Genomic DNA, 11,665 nt, shown 5'->3' with positions numbered 1-11,665 from the left:
CTCCGCGACCTCCTCCCCGACCCCCCGCCCCGCTCCGCGACCTCCTCCCCGACCCGCGTCCCCGCCTCTTAGACAAGGGCTGGGGCTCCCGGGCTTGCCGCGGCGGGGCGGGGCCGGTCCGTGGGCCGGGCCTTCTGGCAGTTTCTGCGCGCTGCGAAGGCGCAGCTTCGGGGCTCGGCGGCCGGAAACGCCGGCTTCAGAGTCGCAGGCGCCCCGGCCTTTCCTTTTTCTCCGCCCAGGCCGTGCAGTCCGCGCAGCCATGGCCAAGTGGGGTCAAGGGGACCCGCGCTGGATCGTGGAGGAGCGGGAGGATGGGACCAACGTGAACAACTGGCACTGGTGCGGCCGGCGGGGAGGCGCGGCCGGCGGCCTCCTCCTTCCGGGGTCTCGGGAGGGCGGGGGCTGCGCTGGGGTCTCTGCGGGGCCGGGGACCTGGGGACCGCGGGCCTGGGGACCGCGCCTCTCCTCAGCTGCTGGACGCGGAGCTCGGCTCCGCCTCTCGGCTCGCGAGCGTCCTTGAGTCCGGAGACCCCCGGGGGCAGCTGCGCTGGCCCAGGACGCTTCGGCTGCTTCTTTTTGAAAGTTGGGTTGGGCCGAGTGACTTCGACAGACCTTTCCACTCTCGCCGTCTGTGGGCTTAGGGCCTTCCCTTCTCCGCCCCACCCTCTGGATGTTTCCGGGAGTTAGAAGGGAGCTGGATTGAGGGTATGTCTTGGGGGCTGGGGGTATGGAACGTAGTGCAAAGAGCAGAAATTTGCATCTCAGTTCGCGCCCACCCCGCAGGCGGCCCCGCGAGCCGGGCCCTCGGTGAGTGCGACAAGCTCTCCTTCCTATACGCGCCTCACCTGGTGCGTGGGGAGAATCTACGGAAGTGATGTCCTCTGCCCTGCGCCTCTGGCCGGGGCTGTGGTCCCTCCAGGCGGTCGAGGGGTTGCTGAGGCCGGTCCGCAAAGGAGCGTGACTTGGCTGTTCCGGAGGAGCTCTGAGGGCTTGGGCCCTCGGCCCTGAAAGAGCTTTTTTTTTTCTTTTTTTTAAACAGTCTCGTTCTGCCGCCCAGGCTAGAGTGCAATGGCGCTATCGCAGCTCACTGCAACCTGCGACCCCCTGATGCAAGCGATTCTCCTGCCTCAGCCCCACGAGTAGCTAGGATTACAGGCTCATGCCCATCACGCCTGGCTAATTTTTGTATTTTTAGTAGAGACGGGGTTTCGCCATGTTGGTCAGGCTGCACTCGAACTCCTGACCTCGTGATCCGCCCGCCTCGGCCTCCCAAAGTGCTGAGATAACCGGCTTGAGCCACCACGCTTAGCCAAGAGCTTTCTAGTGTCCTAGCCTTGGCCCCATGGACATGTCAGTCCTCTCGGCTCCTTTCCATCCCCTAAAATGAGAATATTACTTGGAAAGATTACATGAGACAATGTATATGCGAAGACTTACTTAATAGTTGGTATTGTCATGATTCTGATTATTATTATTATTATTTTTTTTTTTGAGATGGAGTTTCGCTCTTGTTACCCAGGCTGGAGTGCAATGGCGCGATCTCGGCTCACCGCAACCTCCGCCTCCTGGGTTCAGGCAATTCTCCTGCCCCAGCCTCCTGAGTCGCTGGGATTACAGGCACTCGCCACCATGCCCAGCTAATTTTTTGTAGTTTTAGTAGAGACGGGGTTTCACCATGTTGACCAGGATGGTCTCGATCTCTTGACCTCGTGATCCACCCGCCTCGGCCTCCCACAGTGCTGGGATTACAGGCTTGAGCCACCGCGCCCGGCCTGATTCTGATTATTTCTTTACTGCTACTTTGCATGTGGCCCAGGCTTTTGCCAATTTCCAGTAGGGGAGCTAGCTAGACCCTTCTCCCCTGAATAAGCCAGTGTTTTTAAAACAGAATACTACTTTGCATAGTGGACAATAATACCTTAAAGAATTGAGCAGGATGAAAGTAATTTGGTAGAAAGGTTTGAGGAGCACGTCAGAGTGGCAGGTCTCGAGGCTGCTTGAGAGGACTTAGGCTGATCTGGGCTGGGCTTGGACATGACCCTGGCACCCAGGCTGGGAAGGTGGATCCCAGCTGGGGGTTCCATTCACGACTGTGCCCTTCTGGTCTCTGGCAGGACAGAGCGGGATGCCACCAGCTGGTCCAAAGGGAAGCTCCAGGAGCTCCTGGTGGGCATTGTCGTGGAGAATGAGGCTGGACGCGGTGAGATCAGCGAGCTGAAGCAGGTGGAAGGTGAGGCTTCCTGCAGCAGCCGCAAAGGAAAGCTGATTTTCTTCTATGAGTGGAACATCAAACTGGGCTGGAAAGGTAACAGGAGCTTCAGAGTACTAGTGGGGCTGGGGGCAAAGTGCATTCATCATTCATCGAATGTTTTTGCAGCAACTTCTGTGGGTCTGGCACTGACTTGCCCCTGAATCAGCATTAGTAGATCCTGACACTGGCCACACTTTAGTTCCTTGGTCCAAGAAGGATAGGGGTTTCCTTTCTCCCAGCCCTCGCAGCTGCTTAGAGCTCATTGCTGTCACCTGGACCCTGCCACGCACTTGTGAACACGAGTCTCTGGGCGTTGGGCACTCTTTCCCCAGGTAGCTGCCCACCTCCTTCAGGTCTTTGTCCTGAGTGAAGCCATTTCTCTGCGTCCTGGGAGACCCCTGCCTTGTGCCATCTTTCTTCCCTACTTTATCTTTCCCCAAGGCACTGAAACTTGGTTCACAAAGGTTTTTGGTTACTGTCCTGCTCTATCTTCCTGTCCTTCATTAGTGCAGGGATTTTTTTTTTTAACAGCTTTGTTGAGACATAATTCACCCATTTATTGTATATAATTCACTGGTTTTCAGTATAGTCACAGAGTTGTGCAACTAGCACTACAATCAATTTGGGAACATTTCACCACCCCAAAACAAAACCCCAGCCCCATGAGCAGTCTCTCTTGTTGCCCTCCTCTTCCCCAGCCCCTGACGTCTCCTCACCCACTTTCTCTGGATTGGCCTCTGGACATTTCACATAGATGGAATCATGCAGGATGTGGTCTTTGGTGTCTGCCTTCTTTTACTTCATAATGTATAATGTGTTCAAGAGTCATCCATGTCGTGGCAGGTGGCAGCACTTTTTTATAGCTGATTAATATTCCAGGGGTGCATATTCTGCATCCTTTTTCTCCATTTAGCAGCTGTTGGGCATTTTGTGTGTGTTTATTTTTGGGGTCTGTGGGTTCAGTTCACCAGTGGTGCCTTGATCCTGGCTGGGCAGACAGCATGTGCACACTCAGTCCTTGTTGAGGGAGCCAAGGCTGTGGAGATGTGGGGATGGGAAGAGGAGGTGAGGGAGGATCTGGAGGACTGTGCTGTTGGGGTTTGGGCCTCAGCCCAGGAGTCAGCTCCTATCTGGACTTTGTGTCCCAGAGCAGTCCATGAGCTGGCCTCAAGCCTCTGCCCTGCTGGCTGCCTTGCTAGAGGACCAGGGTGTTCAGCCCCTCCCCCCTGCCTCAGAACAAGATTCTCTGGCTGGGAGTTTGCCTCCCTTGCAACCCCCCATGTCTGCTGCTGACTGGATCATGGCAGTCAGGCCCCCTGCCTGCTCCACCAGCACCAGGCTCTAGGGCCTGAGGAACCTTGTGGGCTTTGTGTCTTTTCCATCTCCCTTGGCTCAAAGCAACAGCTCAATCCTTTGCAAGATAAGACCGAGCCAGGCAGCAGCCAGAGGACAGACTATGAGGGCTTGCCCTAACCCCTCCAGCTGCTTTCCTTCAGCAGCGAGTCTCTGGTGTGGCAGCTGGGACCCACTGGGGAGGAGGTAACACTCTATTCCTGGGAGAAATCCACCTGCATGGCATCTGCACATAATGTCCCCAAGCCAGAGCCTCCCTCCCCTCACTCTGTGTCAGAACACACTGTCCCTTTCTGTCCTCCCATCGCTTTTGTGACTGCTTCTCCCCTTCAGGGTCCTCCTTTATCATGCTTTGCCCAGGCAAAAAATACCCTGTGACAAGAAGAGAAATACCCCTCAGGATGGTGGGCTGCTGACTCCTAATGCCCTCTCCTTGGCTGTGGCCTGCCTGACCTTTCTCCTGTGGCTACTCCACTCCGATGGGGGCCCTGGAGTGGTGGAACCCTGTGAGGGTGACTGGGCCATTTAGTGAGGCAGGGCAGTTTTCCATAAAACCAATTTGACCTTCCAGCAATCCTCCCACCTCAGCCTCCCAAGTAACTGGGACTAGAGGTGTGTGCCACCAGGCCCAGAAAATTTTATTTTGTAGATATGGTGTCTCCCTGTGTTGTCCAGGCTGGTTTTTAAACTCCTGGGCTCAATCCATCCTCCCATCTCAACCTCCCAAAGTGCTGAGATTACAGGCATGCACCACAGTGCCTGGCCCAGTTGTTGCTTTTTATTATAATTGAAGAACCCATTGCTCATTTTAGGTATCCTTAAAGAATCTGGTGTGAAGCACAAGGGTTTGATTGAAATACCCAATCTTTCTGAAGAAAAGGAAGTAGATGACACTGAGGTATGTGATCACGTTTCTATTTCTTTTGTTCTTTTTTTAGTCAAGCTTCTGCAGACATTGGGCATTTCAAATAGTGTTGATCAGACTGTGTAGTTCCTGTGTGGTGGTTCGGGTGCCTTGTGGAGGGCCTGTTTGCTGAGAGGGATTGCTGTACTGTGGGGGCAGCATGTTGTGTGGAGCCGGAATGTTGCAGGAAAGAGAATATGCACCAGTAAGCCCTGAGCTCCCCCGAAGACCAGACAAAGGGCCTGGGCAGCTGACTGCACCCTCCTTGGCCTCCTCATCTGTGAAAAGGGGTTACATTCTCTTCCAGGGGTATTGTGAGGTTAAATGTGACAGTTTGTGCACTGTAAACTGCTCAGGCAGCTTGCATGGCTTGATGAATGCAACTTTCTCGTCTCCTGCACCTTTGCTGTTTCCCTTTAACAGTGAAAAGTCTTAGCCTTCAGCTGCAGTCTCTCTGTTGTTTATGCCTCAAAGGCTTTTGTAAACTACCCAGTTAGTATATGTTGCTTTTGTGGCTCTCCTAGTTCTCTTGGGAGACAGAGCCTCATGTAACTGCCATGCTTGGCTTCAAGTTAGTGCCGCCTTTTGGCTGAAAGCTGGGTTCTGGGGGTGAGACCATTTGTACAGCTGCTATATTTTTCAAACCAAGATAGTCTGACAAAGGATCTGTTTTGATTGTTGAACGTATTTAACATGAAGGCTTTCAAAGATAGGCTGACTCCTGCCCAGCAGCATGTCTTATGGCCTGAAGGTTATACAGTGAGTGCCACAGGCTGGGGCTGTCCCAGACCTCTGTCTTCAGTTATGTGGTTCATCCGCTCAGGGCCTGAGATTCTACTTTGTTATATTCAGATCCATCGGCTAAGAAACTTTCAACAGAATGTTTAGCTCGTTTTTAAGATTTAATCTCTCAGTAGCATTACAGAACAAACTCCTTAGATGGGCCCACCTCAACTGAAGCACTGGGACACTAAATTTTTTCAAATCGACACCTCTTTTTCTTCTGGGAATACCAGAGACATCCCCAAAGCCCTCTGATGCTTCCTTCTCCCTGTCTTCCCCTTCTCCCTTCCCTTCTTCCTTCCCTCTGCCTGTCTTCTACTATTCTCCCTTTCCCAATTTTCCTCTCTGTCAAAAAAGTATAGTCCAAGGCTGGGTTACAGATAACTTGATTTTTTTTCTAGTAGCCATACTTAAAAAGTTAAAGCTATAGTTGTGTACGGTGGCTCACACTTGTGATCCCAGCACTGTGGGAGGCCCAGGTGCGAGGATCACTTGAGCCGAGGAGTTTGAGGCTGCAGTGAGCTATATTCATGCTACTGAACTCCAGTCTAAACAACAGGGAGACCCTGTCTCTTAAAAATTAAAGCCAGGCGTAGTGGCATATGTCTGTAATCCCAGCTGCTTGGGAGGTTGAAGGGGAAGATTGTTTGAGCCCAGGAATTTGGGTGTAGCCTCGGCAACGTAACAAGATGCAAGCTCTTATTTAAAAAAAAAAAAAGATAAACAGGTGAAATTTTAATATATTTTATTTGAGTATATAAAAAAGATTTTAGCATGTAATTAATATAAAAATGATGAGGTATTTTACATTCTTTTTTGGTATTTAGTCTTTGTACTCTGGCATGTATTTCACACAGCACATCTTGATTCAGGCCAGCCACATTTCAGGTTGTCAGTAGTCATATGTGACTAGTGGCTACCATACTGGACAGTGAATTTCTAGAACCCATGAAGGCCATGGACATCAGCAGTAGAATTTATATACATACACATGCACAATTTTGTGTGCAAATTAAGGGGTTTACATTCTATGAAGTCCATGCAAGATTTGGCCACCGATCCCATCATGGACCCTGGATTAAAAACCCTTAAAATTTTGCCTTATCACATCTCTTACATCCACTTCTTTCCTTCCTTCACCATCACAGTTCTCTCGTCCATACGACCCAATATTGTAAGAATACATCAAACCAGACCTTTTCTTTGGTTTGTATTTTTCTGATTTGTAGGTGAACGTGAGTAAAAAGAAAGGAGATGGGGATATACTGAAGGATCTTATGAAAACTGCAGGCACCGCCAAGGTCAGGGAGGCCCTTGGAGATTACCTGAAGGCACTTAAGACGGGTAAAGGAGGCATCCCTTGTGAACCAGAGGGTCCCTTTTCTATTTACCCAAGTTATACTCGGCACTGTGGTTGGAGGCTCCAGAAGCAACTTTATACTTCAGAATAAATTGTAGTTTGGAAGTTGAGAGCTAGTCATGGTTAAGACCATAATTAGTGATCATCAGTATTGTACACAGCAGGAACTATTTTACTTACAGAATTGTTCATCGTAGTTTTCTGGAATGAAAATTAATCAGTTGTTTGTGTAATTACTTGTTTAATGTCTGTCTTCCTTGGTAGATTATAAGCTCCATGAGGGCATGGAAGGTGTCTGTCTTGTTCACTGCTGTATCTCCAGCATCTAGCACAATGCCTGGCACATAGTAGGTGCTTAATAAATCTTTTGTTGGATGAATGAATGAATGGATGGAAGTGACTACAGGTATTACAGGTGTAGTTGAGATATACCTACATAATATCCACATTGCATGGAAGTGAGGTTGTTGTCTCCTTCCCTAAATTAGAGAAGTTAGCCAGGCAAGATGGCCAGCAGTACCTGTATCTCTGTACCTCATCCTTGGATCCTACTACCTGAGTGTCAAGGTGTTGGCATAGATGGGTTTGGGGTTGTCACTCTTCCATCAGAGCGCATGTGTAGCTGGCTCACAGGTTTGAATACTGTGAAGACAAGATTTGTGAGGTGGTGGTCACTCTCACAAGAAATTGACAGGAGGTTAGAGCCACAAAGATATTAGTAATCATATAAAACTTAGCTGTTTGGAAAAGAACTTTGGAAAATTTTGCTGTTTTAGCAAAAACTTGATAAAAGTAAGCCACTGGGGGAAAAAAAGGCATTTGTTGCTGTGGAACTCACGTTGTTAATCATCAGTAGTTTTGTATGTAAAAATATGGAATGGTCTTGAAATTCTCAAAATGTTAATAGGAATTATTTTCATAAATATCTGTTCTTTATTTTCTTACATGCTGATTTGGGTTTTCTACCTTACTCTTTGTGCTTAAAAGGAGAAAGGTCATTAAAACCACTTCCCTTGTTTCTTTGAAGAATTTACAATGGGAATGATTTTACCGACGAAAGCTATGACAACCCAGGAATTGACTGGTAAAAGAAAACTGAGTGAGAATACCCTGCAGGTATGAGCTCTGGTGGCCAAAATGTAGGGAAGGGGTAAAGGAAATGTTTTGAGTCGGGGCTCCAAATAGCCTTGTGTTGATAAACTGGGAAGGACAGTGAGGGCCTTTATCCACCTTTGGGTCTCCTGTGGGTCCTCTACAATGTGCCATTTTGATATGGAAATAAAATGAGACTTTGATTCTTGATGGAAGAACTGTTACAGACACGCCGTTCTGTGGGATATTTGACTCAAGACTGTTGTAGTGTTCTTTGGTAGGCCACGGATTGCAAAACCAGGTGACTTTCGAAATTCATACAGCACAATAGAAGAACCTTCTTTGCTGACTTTTGGATTGGGAGATTTTAGATAAATGGGTGTTTGGTGTGTAATTGACACCCTTTGGTCTTAGGTGCAGTTGTCTTGTGTCCGCTCAGGGTTGTATTTGCAAGTGCAGCTAGGATTAGGGGTGTTCAGTCAGAACCTGGGAACGGAGCTGAAGAGCTATAGGAACAGTGAGCTCTGTTTCCAAAGTAAAGGCCAGGACTGGCGGTGCTGAAAAGGCTTTTCATGCTGCTTTTGTGTGTCTGGAATAGGCAGTACAGAATTTGGGACATTTGATATTTCACTGGAAAGACTTTTTCAATCCAAGCAGCTTTATCTCTTGGTATGCTAATCATTCCCTGGAACCTCTTTCTTCTCCAGGTTCAGGCCTCATCTCCAGTGGCACCGGGTGTAAGGATTCCCACTGTGGCTCTTCACATGATGGAACTGTTTGACACAACTGTAGAGCAGCTGTATAGCATCTTCACTGTGAAGGATGTAAGTAACTCCCCAAGCTAGCATCTTAAATGCTGACATTGGGAGAAAATACACCACAAAAAAACAGGAGCTGGTTTTTGGTCATTCTTGTGGCCGTGTTTTTGATTGAAGGTTATGAGACGGTGGTGACAGGAAGTCTGAGCATATTTTCTGAATAATAGGAGGGAAGATGGGCATTTTTTGGAAATGTGTCAGCATTACTTTGAGTTTTCTCTGGGAAGAGAGAGTTTGTGTTTTATTTTTCTGTAAGTAAAAGCTACATGTTTAGGATTTTTAAGCCATAGTATATTTTATACTTCATAATTAGATTAAAATATGTGATAGTGTGGTCTGGAATAACCCATCTGTCTTATTTGGTTAGTTGGTGCAAAAGTTTTCTAAGTCGACTGCTGTATTGGAAGCTGAAAAGGGAGGGAAATTCCAAATGTTTGATGGGAACATCACTGGTGAATATCTAGAATTGGTAAGTAGACTCAGGGTTAAAGCAGCAAGCTGGGATTAACTCTTACTTTAGTTAATATTATTCTCTTTGTACATGCTATTTTTAGCACTGAAATCACTAGGTCTGTGTTGTCTCACCCTTAACAGCAGCCCTCTGTTCTGGTTACTGTTGCTATACTCATGACATTATTATATATTCCTACTGTCCTGATGTTACTGTTGAGACATTTTGGCAAAAAGACAGTTATCATCAATGGTGCTGATGTGTAAACTAGGAGATGGGACTATATGTTGTTTGTTTGATTCTTCTCATACTTAGGAGTTTCAATGAAAGGATTTGGTTTTTCTGTGTTGTGGGAAGTTTTAAAACATTTTTTTTAAACTGTGGAATTTCCCTTTCTTTTCAGTTAACCAACAAAAAGATCGTCATGAAATGGAGATGTAGGAACTGGCCAGAAGGTATGCTATTAATTAGTGCTCTTAATGTATAAAGGTCCCAAAACACTAAGGCTAGATTTTTCATATACATGTTCCTTGTTATAATGCAGTAATAGGTTCCTATTTTTCTTCTTAGAACACTATGCTACGGTTGCACTGAATTTTGTGCCTACTCTAGGGCAAACAGAATTACAATTGGACTGTAAAGGAGTTCCTGTCTGTAAAGAAGAGAACATGAAATTCTGTTGGCAGAAGCAGCATTTTGAAGAAATAAAAGGTTTACTGCAGCTGACCCCCCTAAATTGTTGAATTAGTTAAGATTTTTATAAGGCATTACTTTTTGTAAGTAGAAAAAGTGTCACATTTACCTCTCCCTATTTTTTTAAAGGATCCTTAATTTATTTTATATTGGATGAAATCTATGAACATTATACAATTTAAAGCATTGTTTGACTCTTTATTATAACTAACTAGATACTGCATTGAGTTAAAAGTAGCAACCTGAAATTAGGTATTAACCTGGCCTTCCATAGATGTTCCTCTGAAAACAGATCAAGTCCCCGAGTGCAGATAGTTGACATTTCCCAGGCTGAAGTTTGTCCTATAGCAAGCTTGCTTGCAGCTGTACTGTTAGTTCAAGATGAGAAAAAATAAATGGCATATTGATACTATTCCTTTATTTTACTTTAGGGTTTTTAAGGGTGTAGATCTTAGGTAGTAAAACAAAACAGTGGCATGTTGCATTCAAAAGCATGTTGAGGTGAGGGCGAACTGGCTGTTTTGCTCCACTTCTCCCTGCCTAGAGGTTTTGCACTTTGTGGTGGAGAGGATTGAGAAGTCTATCGGGACACGTTAATTTTGTGGGCTGCTGGTAACACTTCCAGTGAAATAACAGATAATGGGTGTTTCCTCTCATTCACCATTTTTCTCACTATTTTCACCTGAGATGACGGAAGCAACGTATGTAAACAAATGAAAAGTCATCACAATCAGTTTAATTAAGTGCACAGAATAGCAATCAGTCATGTCAATAAAAATAAAACAATTATTTTTACATCAAGTGTGCTTTATTTCCTCCACAGGTATTCTGTTAAATAAAGCACCATTTATATACTGCCAGGCCACAGCTAAAGAGGATTCTTTACAGAATCAAATTTCTTGTGGTTGTTCCGTATACAAGTAAACTTAATTTTGATAATAAGAACCACAGCGATCGGAGGCAATCTGCCTCTATAAGGTACAAAACTGGCACAGAGGACACCATATTATACACAGTAAAAATGCTGTAAGTTTAAATTACATTGTACAGGGCTAAGGAACCCTGTTCTTCCCAGACAGCCATATTAAATGAAAGCCACTACAGTGAACTCTTAATTACATAAAACATATCCATTATCTGATTGCCCTTTAGGAAGTATACTGAAGATGCAAGTTTTTTCATTGGGAGTTCTGCCTGACCAAGAATTAAGCCTATAAATCTATCTTGCCATTCAAGCAGAGAGCACTGGACAAACTGAAGCACAAAAACAAATAAGCAAAACTTATACAAACAGCATGGGGGTAGGGGTGAGGGACTTAAAAGTAGACATGCTACACCTAATGTCAAGAAGCAGCTTGGTTTCCTTTGCCAGATATCCTTGTGACCACATGGATTGTAGATTCAATGGTCCTACACAGGGTATCTAAAATGTCGTGTTGCTGCATATGACTAAAGAGTCCTCTGGAATGGCCACAACTGAGAGATAAAGCAACCTCGGGGTCCTGGGAGGGCAAAGCTTGGCCATCACAGCTTCTCAAGTCAGCTAAGTCAGACAGAACTGCAGAGATAGAAGTAGAAGGGAACTCAGATTCTTCCTCAGCGAGGGTAGAATCCTTGGAAAAGTGGAGGTCTTTAAATTCTTTACAATCTTCAAATCTACCATTGCTGGACTGTTCTTCTGTGTGCTGTGACCTGATATTTGACATGTCTTCTGAAAACGAAGATGGAACTTCCATTCGGTATTCTTTAACAGAACTATTTTCAGGGGAAGGAAGATCTTGCTCAGTTCCTGGATCAATAATTGAGGAGTCCCTGGTCTCATTGTCAGAAGTGCTCGTTGGGGTCAGGACCTCCCTGGTTTCTGTTTTCATGTCGCTGATGCAGCTGTCTACAGTGTGCTCCTCATCACTGCTAACACGCCTTCTTTTAACGGGAGTTGCCCCTTCATCATCTGTGAAAA

The 11,665-nt window shown here is 46.2% G+C and overlaps 2 protein-coding genes across 2 annotated transcripts in view; one reads left to right on the top strand and one right to left on the bottom strand.

Annotated features, from left to right (window-relative positions):
• The first annotated feature begins 138 nt into the window (after positions 1–138).
• Positions 139–10,500, top strand: LOC116560578 (activator of 90 kDa heat shock protein ATPase homolog 2). The gene is made up of 9 exons (XM_032292025.1): positions 139–339; positions 2,115–2,305; positions 4,417–4,502; positions 6,521–6,635; positions 7,679–7,767; positions 8,451–8,567; positions 8,929–9,030; positions 9,416–9,467; positions 9,583–10,500. Exons 1-9 carry the CDS (start codon positions 260–262, stop codon positions 9,753–9,755), a joined length of 1,005 nt encoding a protein of 334 aa, XP_032147916.1. The 5' UTR covers positions 139–259; the 3' UTR covers positions 9,756–10,500.
• USP34 (ubiquitin specific peptidase 34) overlaps positions 10,422–11,665 on the bottom strand; it is a 220,528-nt gene continuing 219,284 nt past the window's right edge. Inside the window, 1 exon segment of the mRNA XM_032292024.1 lies at positions 10,422–11,656. Coding sequence (XP_032147915.1) covers positions 11,049–11,656 — 608 coding nt within the window. The 3' untranslated portion in view covers positions 10,422–11,048.

Source organism: Sapajus apella, unplaced genomic scaffold (genome assembly GCF_009761245.1).
Source record: "Sapajus apella isolate SASKATOON/1434 unplaced genomic scaffold, GSC_monkey_1.0 scaffold26, whole genome shotgun sequence".
Classification (NCBI taxonomy): domain Eukaryota; kingdom Metazoa; phylum Chordata; class Mammalia; order Primates; family Cebidae; genus Sapajus; species Sapajus apella.
This window is presented reverse-complemented; position numbering and strand designations above follow the sequence as displayed.